General features: G+C 29.3%; 1 protein-coding gene across 1 annotated transcript; it reads left to right on the plus strand.

Moving 5' to 3' along the window:
* Positions 1-2,567: 2,567 nt before the first annotated feature.
* Positions 2,568-16,938, plus strand: LOC135962017 (sodium-independent sulfate anion transporter). Its single transcript, XM_065513695.1, has 9 exons — positions 2,568-2,713; positions 9,682-9,957; positions 10,027-10,197; positions 11,819-12,021; positions 12,096-12,432; positions 12,501-12,662; positions 12,779-12,879; positions 12,953-13,138; positions 16,583-16,938. Exons 1-9 carry the CDS (start codon positions 2,683-2,685, stop codon positions 16,922-16,924), a joined length of 1,809 nt encoding a protein of 602 aa, XP_065369767.1. The 5' UTR covers positions 2,568-2,682; the 3' UTR covers positions 16,925-16,938.
* The last annotated feature ends 1,705 nt before the right edge of the window (positions 16,939-18,643 follow it).

The raw sequence follows: 18,643 nt of genomic DNA on the forward strand, positions 1-18,643 counted from the left end.
TTAAAGTTGGTGCAATTTTTTAAATATACATTGTGTATTTAAATAACACAGGGCAACAAAATCGAAAAAATTTTGGAGGCTTTTTAAAGCACTACACAATTTTGATGTATTGTGGTTCCAGTAGTACAAAAATGGTAAAAATTTTTAATTCTATGGATAGATTTTTTTTAAAAAATGTTTTTCTAAAATTGTGAATTTTGTTAGATGTTTCTCCACATAATTTATGATACCTTAAAAAGGATTAAACAGATATTATTGAAGTAAACTTAGAAAAGTTCAAATTTACATAACCTTTAATCCATTTATGCATATATTGCGTTTTAATCGGTTCAGTAGTTTCGGAGTTATAATAACAAATAGAAGCAAAAAATATATTTTTTACTTGAAAATAGCTAGTTTTTGTGTTTAAATTTTTTTTTTTATATAGTGGTTAGTGAAGCCTTGTTTTACTGTTGACCTGTGTAATCTTACAACATTTTTGCAAAGTGTTTACTTGAATAATTAATTTTATCTAGAAACCGTATTCTTTGAAATTAGCTATTTTTGCTTTTTTTATCATAACTAGTAATAACTTGCGTAAATCTAGTTCTACGTTTCTACTTAATCTTAATCACAGAAGCTATTTTGTACTAGGAACATTATCACAGATTAGAGAGACATATTTATTTAACTATTTTCACGGGCTCCTCAGATAATAGAGGATGTATGTATTTAAATAATTTATGGTCGAACTCTTCAACTTTCACTAGGCCAAATATTAAAACAAAATGCTTAAATATTTATTCGAGGTTTATATTTATTTTTCTGCACACTATAGGATATCAGTTCTATACTTTATCCATCTTATTTGGTGAAAATCGGTAACCTAATGAAACGCTGTTTAAACTAATTAAAGGCCACGGTTAAGTAAATCACATTATAGATATTCTAATTATTTTAAAATAAACTGCATAGCTATTCTTAAATCTTTTATCATAGCAAAGAACATTTCATGGGTAAACTTTTCGTTACGTTTAACGTCTGTTTACAAAGCAAATCTTTTTGTGCTGATCACACGCTCAGTGTCGCAATTTCCCACTCTGATAAAAAAAAAATCAAAAGAAATAAAAAAAAAATTAAAATAATAATAGATTTTTTTATAAATGAAAATAATAAAGAATTTAAAGGTGTGTAATATCTACGAATATCAACGATAACGTTGGTTAACGCATACGAACACAACAATCGTTTTAGATTAAGATACTAAAATGCGATAAAGTCAACAATCAGATGAATGTATTTGTGCGATTTTAATAAATTTATTAAAAGCTCGAGGGCAGTTTACTAATTTCCTTTTTAAAGAACATAATTATAACCAGCGCTTTTATTAAGCGCTTCCTATATTTAAATTTAAATAAAACAAAGTACGTGTGAGATATCATCAAAATTCGCATAGATCTGCAACTTGAGAAAACCCCACAAGAAAAAGTCAAATGGGGTTAAATCTGATGATCTCGGTGGCCAGTTCACATCACCTCCACGTAAGCTGACCATGTCCTCAAATCGCTCGTTTAGATTGTCGAATGTCCAATAGGAAGCGCTTAATGAAAGTCCCTTGAAAGTCGCATGAATAAATCGGTCTACAATATAATAACCCAGCAGCTTTAGCAAAAATGTTGACCCGGAAGATGCTGAATATGTATTTCAATCTTTAATTATGTCTAATATGCATCTTTCAAACATTTGATAAACTTCAAATCCTTCAATATGGTTCTTTTCGACCAACTAGTTACATCTCTCAGTTATAGCTATGGTAATCTCCTTCTCCCAGTTAATTTGATACGTCAAATAGTCGATTCTGATATATGTATTCAATTCAATAAATGTGTTTATGACTTAGCAATGATTGACGAGAGCTTCTAACGATGATTTGATAATTTAGCTTCAATCAAATTGGGTTCTAGGGAATTATTCTGAATATGAAGATGTAGCGGATCCATTTCTGGTATCTTTAATATTGTATCGTGTAACTATATGTGGAGAATATAAGTTGTCTAAAATCCAAAATAATAAGTTTTAACAACTTCCAAACGATTTTTCAGTCCTCTCTCGTTTAAGCAGGTAACTATTTGTCTAATTCCTTGTAGGTTAATGTCGTCTGGCGGTAGTCGCTCGCACTAAATGTTAATTGAAGTGTGTTTGTACATTTTGATTGTACATATGTATGTACGTACTTACATATTAAAAATAAAAAATCTGATTATCTTTTATTTATTTACTTATAAATAAATGTTTTGCTAATTATATCACAACAATATGATCATCACATCTCAGTCACATTTGATTTCATCTCAAATCAACTGATATTCGCTCGTCTCGTATTCGTATCTCAGTTGTGTTGTTGTTGTGGGGGTGGCTGCTAAAAAAGAAAATGTCAAGAATTAAAAAAATAAATATTAATCGCATAATTTGGTCCACATATTTTTATTTAATATCACAGTAGCGTATAATATTTTTGACAGTTTTCATTCAAACGCGTTTCTCAGCGGTCTATTCCAAATAAAAAATAATAGATAAAGATAAAAGTAAAAATCACTTTAATGTCGTCTATTGAATTTCGAATTTAGCCAAGAAAGTGATAACTAATGAAATAAAAAATAAAAGTGTTTAAGATATCGCAAAAAAAAAAAGAAATAAATAAAAATGAAAAATCTTAATAATTTAAAATTTGAAGGTGGGTTTAATAATGTTAAATACGATATGAAAATTATAAGAGTCATAAATAACGGATTGGAAAAGTTAGTGAAAACCTTAAAAAGGTTTTTAATTAAACTTTATTTCCAAATGATTTCTAATAATAGTTTTTTTTATGAAATGTAAAAACATGAATCGGTTGTCCACCTAGAATAAAACCTTTTAGATGCCTGATTTCATTGTGTTCCAAATTTATAATTTTAACTCCCTTTTCATTAAAATTCCCAAAAGAAATAATTTTAGAGCGCTTCCACAAAATGTGGCTTTTATTCATATCGAATTATATTTAAGAATTTTCATTCTAAACAAATAAATATGAATTGTTATGATATTTTGAATAATATAAAATGATATTAATATGTATATAATTCAAAATCTATTAATTTTTTTCATATTTTATATGAAAAAATAACAAAGCCATAAAACTTAAAATTTTTTGTTCCTTAATCCAGTTCTATAAGAGTAAAAACAATACAATTTTCAAGTTGAAATTGTGAAAATAGCTACAAATTGAAATTGAGAAAATCAAACTAATATTAAATCAAGAAATACAAATTAATATTGAGAAATAAGTAAATTATAGTTAAAAACATAAATTTTTACTTGATGTTGAGAAACCTAAGCCTAAGTAATAGAGCTATATCTGGCTGTGCCGAGTCTTTTATTACATTCAATAAAGTATGTTTTTAGATAAAGATTGAAAATAATTTTTGGTGAAAAAAATATTTTTTAAATAATTTTTTTTTGCTGAAAAATTGTATTAGTGAAAAAAAATTTTATGGTGCAAATAATTTTTTTTCCTGATATTGACCCACTGTCGCACAGTGGATTATATAAGGTGAATGCATGTCATAATTGATTTTTGCAAATGATTGAAATTAACCATAAAACAAGTTATATCGTAAAGCTAAGATGTCAAGCAATAATTATTTGTAGAAATTATAGTTATTATGTCAACAGAAGTATTCGAAAATGGCGACAGAACACACTACTTTCGACTTTAAAAATTTGGGGTTTTAAAATTACCATATTCAAGGGTGTATTTTTAATATTTATAATTATTTTTTTTTAGGATTGTTATACCTTGTTGAAAAGGGCATCTTGTCCAGATTCTATCTTTGTAATGAGTTTTGTATATGTTTTTAGCATATTTGAAATTTATTGCTTTAAAATATATAATGTTTTTAGTCTTACCTACGCTAATTTGACTAGGATTTTAGCTATTGGCGCCGTTTGCCGCCGATCTAATTTTTACAGGGAATTAAAGTCTAACTTATTATCTAAAAGATATATCAAAATTAGCTGCCTTTTGGTGCCTATAAACAAATGGCATGCAAAAATGTTGAGCAACTCAGAAATTTAAAAAAAAAAAAATTATCAGCTTTTTTTTATTTTTGTTGCTTTTCATTGCTTATTTTGCTATTAAAGCTTATAAAAATTAACCGGATGAAAATTGTAAAAGTTATTCAACTTTTCATTAACACCTTTTATTGCATTTTCTCCCTCAGCGCATATGAATAAAAAAACAAAAAACCAAGAATAAAAATTTTTTTTTTTTATAGATTTTTGGTAATTATTCGAACTTTATTTTTTTATATATATAATTTGAAAGTAAATTTTTAATTAGGCTTAAGTTAATTTTTTTTTTTTTTTTATTATAATTTATTTGTAATAATTCAAAGAATATCACTGAATACTAAAATTTTTAGACAATTGGCAAATTGGAATGCATTTTCTACCCTGCCAAGGGCAGAAAATGCATGCAACACTAATAAAATAATAAATTTGTAATAATAAGAATACACATATATAATAAAAATATTTGAAATTTCGTCTAATTTACAAATAATATAAATATGAATTAGGCTACCCATATTCTAATTCCTAATAATAGTAAGTTAAATAGATGATATTTACAAATAGACCTTGACAATGAAGATTGTTGATGACGCCCTTGGCAGGGTAGAAAATGCATTCCAATTTGCCAATTGTCTAAAAATTTTAGTATTCAGTGATATTCTTTGAATTATTACAAATAAATTATAATAAAAAAAATGAACTTAAGCCTAATTAAAAATTTACTTTCAAATTATATATAAAAAATTTTTTTTGTACAATTTTTAATTTAAAAAGTAATTTTTTTTGAACTTTTTTCGAAAAAAGTTTAATAACTGTTGCAAATATAAACCGATTTTAACAAGTAATGTCTCATTTTTGTCTATATAAGATTGTCTTTAAAACACGGTGCGGAAAAAATAGGTTTTCATATAAAAAAATTAAAATAACTTGCTGAATTTGAAAAATTTTGAAAAAAAATAAAAAAATGCGAAACTTTTTATAAAAACTTACATAATTTCATGAAATATGCAGATATTTATGAAAGATTAATTCGATGTCTATCCATAATTGTTTAAAATTTTGAAATCAGTCTAAAAATATGTGAGTTAGAGGTACTGTAGTACTCTTACTTTAATACAAAATCTCAAAAATCCGAAAATTACCAAAATTGTCCACTGTGTGTCGGTCAGAATGTCGTTATATACGTCATTGGGAAGGTATTTGAAATGTCTAACATTAGATATCCATATTGTACATATTAACGACTTAGATCTGGTAAAAATCTGGTAAAAAAATCGAGGCAGTTTTGCTTTTATCTCAGCCATTTGTGGCCCGATTTTCCCGAATTTAAATATCAACCGAACCAGGATTTATTGATATATGAATCAAGAAGTTATTTCAACATACAGACGGACAAGGCTATATCGACTCCGCTATGTATAACAATCCAAAATATATAACATTATAGGCTCGCAAATGAAAAATGTAGAAATTACAAGCGGTATGAATTATATGTATATCCTTACCACTCATGATTATTTTATAAGACTTTTAGCTCATTCAATTCGTCACAGTAACCAAAGAAATTTTGTTTTCGACTTTAAAAAAATTATTTTAAATGCTGTAGAAAGATGAAAAATAAAATTGATATTAAATCAAACCATTTATTTATTTATTACATTATAGAATTTATATTATATTAAAATGCTTTTAGCGATATTTTATATCATTATTAACGTAATAAATAGTTTGATTTAATTTAAAGTTTATCTTCTTCTTTAAAAAAAACTTTTTTTAAAAAAGTTTTGTATTATTCATTTATTTTCTTCTGTTTAGTAGAGCACCTTGAATATTTCCAATTTTAATTCGAATTTTCGAAGATATCTTAAATAGCTTATATTCTGAAACTATTCTGAAAATTCATGAATATTTTAAATTTTGTTTTCAAAATGTTTAATTTCGAAACTGTAAAAATTAATAAATAGGCCACAAATAAGACAACAATTGTTTTTTAAGAATCCTCATGATTTCGAGATTATTTTAATAGCTTTCAAAAAAGTTTCCAACATAAGTTCGAATTTTCGAAATGTCGAGTTATCAAACATAATTTTCTATGTTCATGCAGACCTAGAGATTATTTTAAGAGTTTTTAATATTTTTCTGACATAACTTCGAATTTGATTTCCAATTTTCAAAAATAATATTGCATTGTCGCCAGGTCTACGGACGAATGCCAAATGTCAGCCTATTCAGTCTACGAGAACTGGTTCAAAATTCAGTTAAAAATTTTAACCTAAAAAGAAAAACAAACAAATTAAATAAAAGCTGGTAAAAAAAACAATTCTTGTGATTTATACTTAGAAGTGAAATTTATATAGAATTCGTTTGTAGACGAGTCGTTCGAAAATTTTATAAAAACAGACTGTAATACTCGTAGTATTGTATAAATTAAAATTATTTTTATTTTCTCATCTCATATGAAAAAATTGATAACGATGTAAATTTTTAGTTTTTGTTCCGTTTTAAGAGATTATATACATATATAGAGCATTTCATGTCAAGTGAAACCCAACTTTTGAAATCGATATTTTCCGATCGGCATGAAATTAGTTAGTCTTATTGGATAGTAATTCAGGCACAATTTTTTAAAAAGATCGGTCTAGAACTAATCTTTTTAGATGGGTGGTATAAAGACGGCTGGTCAAAGAATGAAAGTGCATAATAATATGTTATTTTAAAATATGTTACATGTTTTCCTTATGCCGACCACTGATTAAATATACGTATAATTATTGCTTAAAACTTTGCTCTTCTAGTTAAGTTGAATAAATCAGTGTCATTTAAATCTCTAAACACACATTAATTTAATTCCCACTTAATCACGCCTGGAGAATCTCTAATTAAATCATGTTCAAAATAAAATGTGACGACTCATTCAAACCATCGTATAAAAACAAAATTTAGGGGAATTAATTTTATTTAAATTTATAAACTAAACAAAACAATGTGACAAAATTAAATCCTATTTTAGACATAAACAAATATAATTTATATAAATATAGACACAAACATTGTACGACTACATAAGTAAATAAATAAATAATAATATTTACACTTCACAAGTTTAAGAAATTTTCTTAAGAAAATAAATTTGCGATTTAATAAAGAAATCACTGAAGTAAATATAAACACATATTTGTTCTCTTACAAATTAAATAAATAATTTAAATTTGTTTATTTAACCCTCCGTTAGTCACATGTATGTTGTATGTCTGTATGTTGGAATCAACTTAGTATGATTCATACATCGGGAATTCTCTCGTATCGGCTGCTAGTTAAAATCGGGACAATCGGCTAACAAATGAGATATAAGGAAAAAAACAGGATAACTTAGATTTTTTACCTATTTTTTCATCTATATCTAAGTCAATAATACAGGCAATATGAATATCCAATAGCAGATATCTCAAAGACCCTTGCAATGGCGTACATAAGTTCAAAGTAAGTCTGACCTACAATGGGTCAAATCGGGAAAGATATATTTTACCCCAAATTTTTTCAACAAAAAAAAAATTAAAAGCTAGTAAGAGCGCTATATTCGGCTTTGCCGAATATTATATACCATTCATCAAATTATACATAAAAATATATTTTTTTTTTAAAACAGTTTTTAAATTTAAAAAAAAAAAAAATTTCCCAAATAGTTTTTTAATTTTTTTTAAAAAAAGTTTTTTCCAATTTTTTGTTTTAATTTTTAAAAAAAATTATTTTTGGAAAAAGAATTTGGGACAAAAAAAAAATTTTTTTGATGAAAAAAAAAATTCGGGTTAAAAAATATTTTTCCCGATTTTGACCCATTGTAGGTCCAACTTAGTATAGCCTTATATACATCGTTGCAATGGACTTTGAAATATATAGATCAAAAATAGGGCAAAAATCGAGGTTGCCATTTGTGGGCCGATTTTGTCGATTTTAAATAGCAACTGAGCCGGACGATTCCCGATATATTGATTAATGAATCATGTATGTAAATTATTTGGGGGCTACGGAAAGTTGATTTCAATATACAGACGAACATGGCTACATCTACTTCGCTATCTATAACGATCCAGAATTTATATACTTTGTGGTGTTGCAAATGAAAAATGTAAAAATTACAAACGGAATGACAAACTTACCTTACCCTTGCCACTCATGGCGAAGGGTATAAAAATATAAAATAGCTCCAGTTTTTTAACTTATTTTCCCTGTTCAGGTCCATAGGTAGCAAACCGTTCAAAATTCAAGGAAACAATCAACTACCAAAATTAACCTAAGATCTCAATAAACAACTTTCTAGAACATAATGATTCTGAACAACGTTTAGGTAGGTCAATATAAGTTAGTAAGAAAAAAACTAAAGAAATTAAGTGTTTTGACCATAAACTATTGAGTTATTATAAACTAAAGCATACTTTTAGGCAGCTTTAAAAAAATGTATTTCTAGATTTATTTCGATTTTTTTGCGATTTTGATCTTGAAGACGAAGTTTTTTTGATTTTATATGTTCACAATTTTTGTTCTTTATGACAAGGGCTACAACTTTGCCTCAGAGAGTAAATAAAAATTCCGTAGTGTTTTTTGCAAAAATGACACCGAGGCCATAAATCTTTGGAGGCACATAATAAAAAAGTGTATTACTTTGGGCAAAACTGTTCTTTTTTTGTTGTCGTTTATCACGTACTGGTGTCCGTATATGGTTATATTTCCATGACTTAAAAAATTACACACAGTGATATCCAACAAAAGCATTGCAGTGAAATTGAGAGACTAGTCCTTAAATCATTCATTAGACCCTGAATTTTTGTTGTGCGATGTTTAAACATTAGTTTTAGATCCTGGAAGCTTATACCGAATGAATTTTTAAGCAAAAATATACATTAACTTTGATAAAATATAATTTTCGTTATGAATATGGTAGTGAATATAAATATGAGTGCGGGTTTCAACGAATATATTTATTTATATTTTATCTTTGTATTAACTCTTCTAATTTTTTTCCAACACCCTGTAAATAAAACACTAATTGCTGCAGGCAAAGTAATATTTTTTCATACAGATTTATATATTTTATATTAATTTTTTTGCTTTTACTAAATAAACAATAGCTACGTTTCAATTTACGTCTACTCGAGAGATTTCGGGGAATAAAAAAATAAATACAATTAATGTTTAATATCACAGATTTAAACAAAAAAAAAAAACTAACTAATGAAAACAATAATAGAATAAAATAATATTTAAAATTTTAACTGGGAATTTAAACAGAAGTTGTGTGACTGTTGAGTGACACGGTTCGCAATGCGAATTTTTAACAAAAGTTTTTTATGGCGTTTAATCACTTGGAAAACAAAACAAAATTTGGATTTGCATAAAAATGAGAAACAACAGTCCAACGATAATAGAGAACCAATTGCCATAATATATAAAAGTATTAACAAATGCTCAATTATAAATAATTGCAGCTGAAAAATATGATAATTATTTCACAATTTAATTAATAGTGGAAAAGTTTAGTGTGAATTAATACAGATTTGTAAATTAATTGTGTTTTGTTTTTTAATCTTTCAGCCAAAGAAGATGACAACAGTTATCCGGTTAAAAGTGGCGATTGTGTGGACTTAAATATCGATATTATCGATGACAAATATACTAAAGCCAAAGAACCTCATTGGTTTTTCAGGCGAGTCTTCATTTTGACCTGGATACGTTTGTATGATCGTGAGAAGGCCATAGCCGATTTAATTGCCGGCATCACTTTGGGTTTAACCATTATACCACAGAGTATTGCTTATGCTGCCTTGGCGGGTTTGTCTTCCGAATATGGTTTATATACGGCATTTATAGGTAAGATTCTTTATTTTGTTTAATTAGTTTGAATTTGAATAGTTTTGTATTTTGATTATTTTATTGTAGGCTCTATAATTTATGTTTTCTTTGGCACTATACCTCAAGTATCTATTGGACCGACCAGTTTAATGGCATTATTGGTTCTTCAATATTGTTCGGATAAACCGGTAGAATTTGTAATAGTTTTGGCTTTTCTAGCGGGTCTAGTTGAGCTGCTAATGGGTATTTTCCGTTTAGGTAAGTCTAATAACTATAAAATTAAATTAATTATTTGAATTTTTAAATCTATACTTAAAAGATTCCAAATATTATATACAAATACAGGTTATTTCACTTAAATCTTAACTCGGAATTAAAAAATTTAAAATTTCAAATACTTTTATTTAAATATAATTAATTCATTGTTGAAATAAATCATAATGGAGGTAATTCGTAATAGAATACATTCAACCTTATAGAAAATTTAACAAGTAAGAGAGCTATATTCGGCTGTGCCGAATCTTATATACCCTTCACCAAATTATACTTCAAAATACAAATTTTAAATATTTTTAGGTAAACAAAATTTATTTTTTTTCCAACGTTGTTTTATAATTTTTTGTAAATTTTTTTTTTTTCGAATTGTTATTTTAAAATTTTTTTTGATCTCTAAATTTTTTTTTGGTTAAAAAAAATCGGGTTAAATTTCTTTTTTCCGATTTTGACCCATTGTAGGTCCAACTTATTATGGTCTTATATACGTCGCTGCAAAGATCTTTGAAATATCTATCATTAGATATCCATATTGTCTATATTAATGATTTAGTAATCCAGATATAGGTCAAAAATCGAGGTTGTCCTGGTTTTTTCCTCATATCTCAGCCACTTGTGAACCGATTTTGCTGATTTTAAATAGGAAACTTCTCGAAAGAATGTCTGACAAAATTATTGAAGATTTGGATCCCGAAGATATCTGGGGTCTTCAGAATATTGATTTCAACAGACAGACAGACGGACATGGTATATATAAGTTTGTCATTATTGAAAGCATGTCTGACAAAATTATTGAAGATTTGGATCACAAAGATATCTGGGGTCTTCAGAATATTGATTTCAACAGACAGACAGACGGACATGGTATATATAAGTTTGTCATTTCCACAATATAATTTTCCGACCCTATAAAGTACATATATATATTCTGGATCCTTATATATAGCGGGGTCGATTAAGCCATGTCCGTCTGTCCGTCTGTTGAAATCAATTTTCTGAAGACCCCAGATATCTTCGGGATCCAAATCATCAATAATTCTGTCAGACATGCTTTCGAGAAGTTTCCTATTTAAAATCAGCAAAATCGGTCCTCAAATGGCTGAGATATGAGGAAAAAACCAGGACAACATCGATTTTTGATCTATATCTGGATTGCTAAGTCATTAATATAGATAAAAAAATATTTTTTAACCAAAAATAAAATTTAAAATTTAAAAAACAAAAAAAAAAATTTAAAAAAACAATTCGAAATTTTTTTTTTCAAAAAATAAAAAAAATTAATTTTGTTTACCTAAAAATATTTAAAATTTGTATTTTGAAGTATAATTTGGTGAATGGTATATAAGATTCGGCACAGCCGAATATAGCTCTCTTACTTGTGTGTAATGCATTTGAATTAAGGAATGAATTCAAAACGTTTGAAGTATTAAGGAATTAAGACAACGAATTAATTCGTGCTGAATGGTTTAATTAAATTGTTAAAATAATATATTTAATTTGATTTTGAAAATTTAATTAAGAATTAATTCTTTCGTAACTTTCTATAAAATTTACCCTGAAATTTCAAAATTTAACAAAATAACAAAATTTCTGTTTCATCCATTAGGTTTTATTGTTAGTTTTATACCTTCTCCCGTCACTAAAGCTTTCACCACAGGCACATCTTTAATTGTAACCTTGGTGCAACTTAAGAATTTGTTGGGCATTCGCATCAAGGGTGTACCAACACCTATTCAAATCTGGGAAGGTATAAACATACCCGATGCCACCGTAGGCATAATATGTTTAATTGTTTTACTGTCATTAAGAGTAAGTTCTATTAACAACTTACGATTTATAAACAAAATTATAATTTCAATATCTCTGGTTTTTTCCTCTCCCAGCAACTTTCCAATGTAACTTTCAAAAAACAAAGTGACAGCACCCGTCGTTTAAAAAAGACATTATGGTACATTAGCATTTCGCGTAATGCCTTTGTGGTTTTCTTCTGCGGCCTTATAGCTTACTTGTGGATCCATAAAAGTTCTTTGCAGGCAGTGCCTTTCTCTTTGTCCTCGAAAGTTCAATCGGGTATGCCTAGCATACATTTGCCACCATTTGCTTTCGAACATAATAACAGAACGTATGTCTTTACCGATATCTGCCGGGAATTGGGCAGTGCTATTATAGTGGTGCCCATAGTGGCTGTATTGGCCAATGTGGCCATAGCTAAGGCTTTTGGTATGTTAATTATTCATTGTTTTACCTTAAAGAAAATAAGTTTTATTATAAGTTCTGTTTATATTTAGTTAAGGATGGTCAATTGGATGCCTCACAGGAAATGTTAACTCTGGGACTGTGCAATTTGGCTGGTTCCTTCTTCAGTGCTATGCCCACTTGTGGTGCTTTTACACGCTCGGCTGTAAGTCAGGCAAGTGGTGTAAGAACTCCCATGGCTGGCATTTATACTGGTAAGTTTATTCTGATTTAATTAAATTTATCAATTTATAACTATGTTCCAGAATTAGTTAAAGTTTACCGTATATCTTATTAATATTTAAAATGTTTGAATTAATTGTTGTTTCAGGTATTATAGTGCTTTCTGCCTTATCCATTTTGACACCCTATTTCCAGTACATACCGAAATCATCCTTGTCAGCTGTTCTTATAGCTGCTGTTATATTTATGGTATATGGAAAAAGAAACCTTAAAATTTATATATTTTATTTAATATTATCCTTCTTATATTGTCTTTATATAGGTGGACTTTGAACCCATGAAAACTTTATGGAAAACCAACAAAAAAGATTTCTTAAGTTGGTCTGGTTGTTTGATCGTTTGCTTATTGGCTGGCGTAGAAATGGGTCTGTTATATGGCATTGTTGTTAACATGATATTTGTACTACTAAGATTGGGTAATCCAAAGTTGGAAGTTGGCTTGAAAAGGGTAAGTTTGAGAAGCATCTTTACATATCATTACTTCTCCAATGGAACACAATTCGTATGTTTGATATGTTGCTACTGAGTCTATTTGGACCATCCCGAGTGCATATAGGATAGGGTAAAGTTTATTTTAGGAGGAATTAAAGTATTCTATATGGTATTTCCGTACATTGAAGTTTGCTGGTAGACTGTATTACGTGGCTTATCTGATCTCAGTGTTGCAATCGTATATAAAAACCAAAGAAATTATGATCCAAAGAAGTGACAGAAAACGTGTTAAAGCTCTTGAAATAATTCATTTCAGTATCCGAAATATTCTTATCTGGATAAGGAAGTGACAGAAAAAGTATTCAATGTTCTGAATCTACGGTTCATAAAGGAATCGATGTATTGAATACACAATACGAAGTGTATTTCATCAGAGAGCATCAATAAACTATCCTAAAGCTTGCGTATCATACAGTTTTATTGGAAATTAATCAAAAAGAGCAGTAGATTAAGCTTAAGAGTCCTGCAATTGAACTTATTTGATTCGTTTTGTTGTTTCTTCGAAATTAAGTCCATTTAGTAATTTTTTTTTGTACCTGCACTCAGTGGATGACCCCTACTCATGCAAAGCACTGTGTTGGAACTAGGAAAATAGGTTATGGGACGGAGGATAAAGGGAGTAGTGTTTGTGGACATTTGATTTGAATCTTCCTATATTGAAAATGACAGAAAAGACTTCAGGAGGAAGCTTATTCCATATACGGATAGTACGGCTAAAGAACGAATTTTCCCTGTAATGTGTTGTGCGATCCACTGTACAGTCAACAACGAATTGATGTGCCCTTGCCGAAGAACAAGTTCCCTAATTTCAGCAAAGCCCATACCATTGTAGTATCGGTAGAACAGTGAAACACAACCCATTCAGAGATTGTCACAAGATCTTGGTTAAGAGTATCATTCATGTTTTGCCTCATTGTCCCAATCTCCGACAGGCTTGGTCTATAATTGAATGCATATGAATGGCAAATGTTGCTGTCATCTGCAAAAGAGTAGATAGGGTTGGAAGTTTGATGTAGAAGGTCGTTTATAAAGATAAGGGAGAAAGGACGGAGCCTTGCGGTACCCCTGAATTGATCTTGAACTCATTTGATGAAATTTCATCTATAACAACTCGTATAGTGCGATCTCTGAGAAAGCTCGATATAAATCGAGAGAAGTTACTACCGACACCAAAACCAATAAGTTTTGCTAAAAGCGCACCATGTCATACTCTATCAGACGCCTTCTATTACCTACAGTATGGAACGACACCATTTTTCCGATAGGAAGTCTAGCAAGTCTCCCGTAGAGCGTCCTCTACGAAAGCCATACTGCCGGTCGCTGAGTAAATTGTTGGACTTAGGAATTGGCATTACATTAGCAACCTTCCAACATACTGGAAATTTGTTGGCACGGTATAAAGTGCTGAAAAGGTTAGCTAATGGAGGAGCTAGCTTCGAAGAACACTGCTTCAAGACCAGTGCTGGTATACCATCAGGCACAGGAGACTTATTTATGTTGATATCCGCTAAAACCCTTTTAACTGCTCGAGCGGGAATGAATATATACGGCATAGTAACTGATACTCTTTCGAGCTCGGGTATTGAATGGTTGGCCATCCCTTAAAAGAATAGGAATTGATGAACTAGTACTATCTTTAACTCTTTTAACGAATGACCAAAAGCTCTTACTGCCCCGGGGAGCAGCAAGAACTCTGATTGCAGTTTTGCACTTCTGATTAAACCAGGATTTTTCCATAGTTTTAATCGAAATTTTCTTAGATGGAATGAAGCTTTTCATCCCCATCATAATTATATTCTCCACCATTTTCGCCGTGGCATTGACACTGTTGTCTAAGAAACAAAGTTTCCAAATAAAATGCCGAAAGAACTCGTTGAGCTCAGCCCAACGAGCCTTTTCGTAAATAAAAGTTGAACGTTTCGTAGCTGGTCGTGAAACGATACGAAGTTCAGAGAGCGAAAAGGAGGCGGAAATTGTGCAATGATCTGAATTGCCGAGAGGTGCAGAAACGTCTACTTCATACTTGTCAGGGTGTGAATTTAGAAAAAGGTCGAGGGTGTTATTTTGGTGTTAATCAATGCATGAAATATGCGTTGGTTCATTCACTAATTGCGCAAATTTCAGCAATCCAAAATATGCGTTCATGGGTTCCCAAATGAAGAATATGGAAATTACAAACGGACATACTTATATATACCCTTACCACTCACGGTAGGGGTATAGTTCGCTTCTCTTAAATTATCGAATAGATTTAAGTCGCCTTCTATTACCTACAGCACCATTCCTAGATTTGCAAATACTCTCATCTCTAGATATAGATGTTCCAATTCTAGTTTTCCCCTGTCAGTGGCAGTTGGACCGTGTATTGTTGCTTCATTTCTTTCACCAAATCAATAAGATTATTCGTCTTCTTTAAAGGTAGCACTTGAAGAAGTATAACCAAGATATTCATCGATATTGTACGAGGATTTAGGTAGCTGATAATATTAAATACTGATTTTCTCCTCTGAACCTATACAACTTTAAGGATATTTTGTTTCATTGTACCTTAACTTGATATTATTTAACTAAGTCAAAACTACGAATTAAATATTCTGCCTCTCGAATATGACACGTAGAAGACTTTAAAGTGCTGAAGTTTGGAAAGATGAATATAGAAAACTAAGTTAGATTCTGGGGACAGGAGCCATGTAAAACCAATCCTATCGTTAAACCTAAGTGGTTAAGAACAGTATTCTCAATCTACAAATGTTTTGTACATACCAAACCAGACTGATTCTCTGATGAAGGTGTAGATGTATCTGATAATATTAAACAAAATTCAATGCCCACCGTGTATCGTAAATTTAGAAACGATTTTGATATTAAAGTTTTAGTTATGAAAAATTTATAGTTTCCAACAAGAATTTTGTATGTAACCCATAGTTAACTTTAATAGTCGTTTTTGAATATGCCGATAAGTCAATTTTGCTATGTACTGTATTCATAGTGCCTTCTACACAATAAAATTTTTATTTTATCAAATACGATAAAGTTTGTTTAACCTTCGCTTTAATAAAAACCACCCGGGTGACCACTCGGTTTTTGTTAGCTTAATAATTTGTTTCATTTTGTTTCGATTTAAATAAAATTTAGACTCAATGAACAAATTTTAGAGTTCTATATTATTTAATAAAAACATTTTAAACATTTTATAAGGTTTTTTCGATTTTTTAAAATTTTGTTCGTCGGATATATGTATAGAAGTGCATCACCCGGGTGGGTATTGGTAAACTACGTACATAAAAAACCTTTGGTAAAGCGAAGGTTAAAAGAAGGTTATTATTAAAAATTTTAAAATTTCTTAAGATAAAATTATTCAAAAATAATCTGTAAATCATTTCATTCTCTCTATTTACAGTGCGACAACCTGACATATGTTTACATCCAACCACAATCAGACATTTACTTTGCCGGTGTAGAGCACTTACGTACCGAAATTCGAGCCGCCTGTTCTTTATATAGAAATGATTTTCCCATCGTGGTCGACTGTTCGCGTTTTATGCTCTTCGATGCCACCTTCATTGAAATGATCAATGCCGTAGCCAAAGATCTAAAAGAGAATGAAGTCATGTTGATTTTGCAGTTGTTGAGTCTGAAACAGCAACGTTTATTGCCCATTAACTCGAATATTAGATATGTAAATGAAAGAATCATAACGGTGGCTGACCTAATGCCAAATAAGGAGACAACAACGACATAAAATTCCCAAACAAAGTCTAGACTTTGTTAAATCAAAAATATTTTTGCAGACATATTTCAACATTAACTCAAATATGTGATTATGTCAGAGACAAGTGTCACATACTTGTCATGTCAGTCAGTCGTGCTCTCGTTTGTGATTGATACACTTTGTAGTATGAGAAAGTGAATGAATTAATGAATGATTAATTGAATGAATACCCAGACGTATTAAATTTCTTATTCTTTTTACCGTGTTCTATTTTTATCTCAGTGCAAAATCGCATGTAGTTACTACATCAACTGTCAACTTAATTTTTAAATTAAATATTTAGTTTATTTATCAGATATTTGATCTGTTTTTTTTTTGTTTTCTGGCTGTAAAACAGCTATAACAGCCGTAACTAAATAAAAGCATGGAGCGTTGCGTTTTCTGCTTCCTAGTGTTAACGATAAAGTAGCATACCAAAAGCATTTTCCGACAAGTAATATGATCTGTAAAATGTTTGTGTAGAAGAGAACGAATGGGATCGACTAAACGTAATTTGTAATGAAATCATTTGTCATTAAACAATCCACTCGTATTAGATCAGGGTTGAATTTGTATGTAAACAAAGCAAAAAAACACTAACTGCTGTTATCATCTAACTTCAAACGGATCGTGGATATTGCAATTATTTCGGTACGCTTCATACATTTTTGACAAATAAACAACGATCAACGCTCTTATTTTGGGTATGGCTGTAATTATTTTTGGTTATTATTTTTGTCAGCGTCATACAGTAGTAAAGTGACATAGTAAATATGCCTCGCCGTAGTACTCGCATCTAGTATTATTTTGTAAATTTCACACTCTTATTTACTTTTTAGTTGTTGTCTGACGCTCATTATTATTATTATAATTTTCCTAGTAAATTGACATTGATAATGTGTGATTTTATTATTAAATACATATTTAGTATAATTAAGTTAGTTATTTAGTTCTAAAATTAAAAACAATTTGCATTTATTATTTTGCAATTACAAATATGTAGTATAAATACGTAATTAGAATATTAGTTTGAAACACAAATTATTGTAATTATTTTTAAGAAAAACTTGACAATTTATGAAATAAATAAATGTATGAAATAAATAAATAATGGGTTTTACTCAAGGTTGGCTACCATTACCGCTAAGCTATAAAAATCATTTATGTTATTCTGTAATTAATTTTAAATTTTAACTATTAATAGTGTTATATTCGACTATGCCGAATATTATATTGGCATTTCCTTGTCATCGTACGTGATATTGGGTATTCCGATAGACTAGACGATAGTGTGCTGGGCTGTCAATCTGAGTATTGCGGGTTCGATTCCCGATAGAGACTCTGGATGTATCTGCAGACAAGCAAAAAGTTTCGCAGTTTGTGTTTGTTTTTTAAAAAAAATAAATTGTACACCTATAGAGTCGAATAAATCTTGCAAAAATAAGAGTTTGGTTTTTATGTTCCATTCCGAGGAGGGTACTATATTTAAGTAAGAGACTATATTCGGCTGTGCCGAATCTTATATACCCTTCACTAAATTATACTTCAAAATACAAATTTTAAATATGTTTAGGTAAACAAAATTTTTTTTTGTTGTTTTTTTAATTTTTTGTAAATTTTTTTTTTCGAATTGTTATTTTAATTTTTTTTTTTAATTTTTAAAATTCAAAATTTTTTTTTCATAAATTTTAAAATTTTTTTTTTTAATTT

The sequence above is a fragment of the Calliphora vicina genome, chromosome 1 (genome assembly GCF_958450345.1).
Source record: "Calliphora vicina chromosome 1, idCalVici1.1, whole genome shotgun sequence".
In the NCBI taxonomy this organism is placed as follows: domain Eukaryota; kingdom Metazoa; phylum Arthropoda; class Insecta; order Diptera; family Calliphoridae; genus Calliphora; species Calliphora vicina.

Bases quoted from the DNA above. Each gene is read 5' to 3' on its own strand.
- LOC135962017 (XM_065513695.1), top strand. From the start codon at position 2,683: ATGAAAAATCTTAATAATTTAAAATTTGAAG. The intron at 2,714-9,681 runs GTGGGTTTAATA...TTAATCTTTCAG, and splicing joins TAATAATTTAAAATTTGAAG to CCAAAGAAGATGACAACAGT. The intron at 12,880-12,952 runs GTATATGGAAAA...GTCTTTATATAG, and splicing joins TAGCTGCTGTTATATTTATG to GTGGACTTTGAACCCATGAA.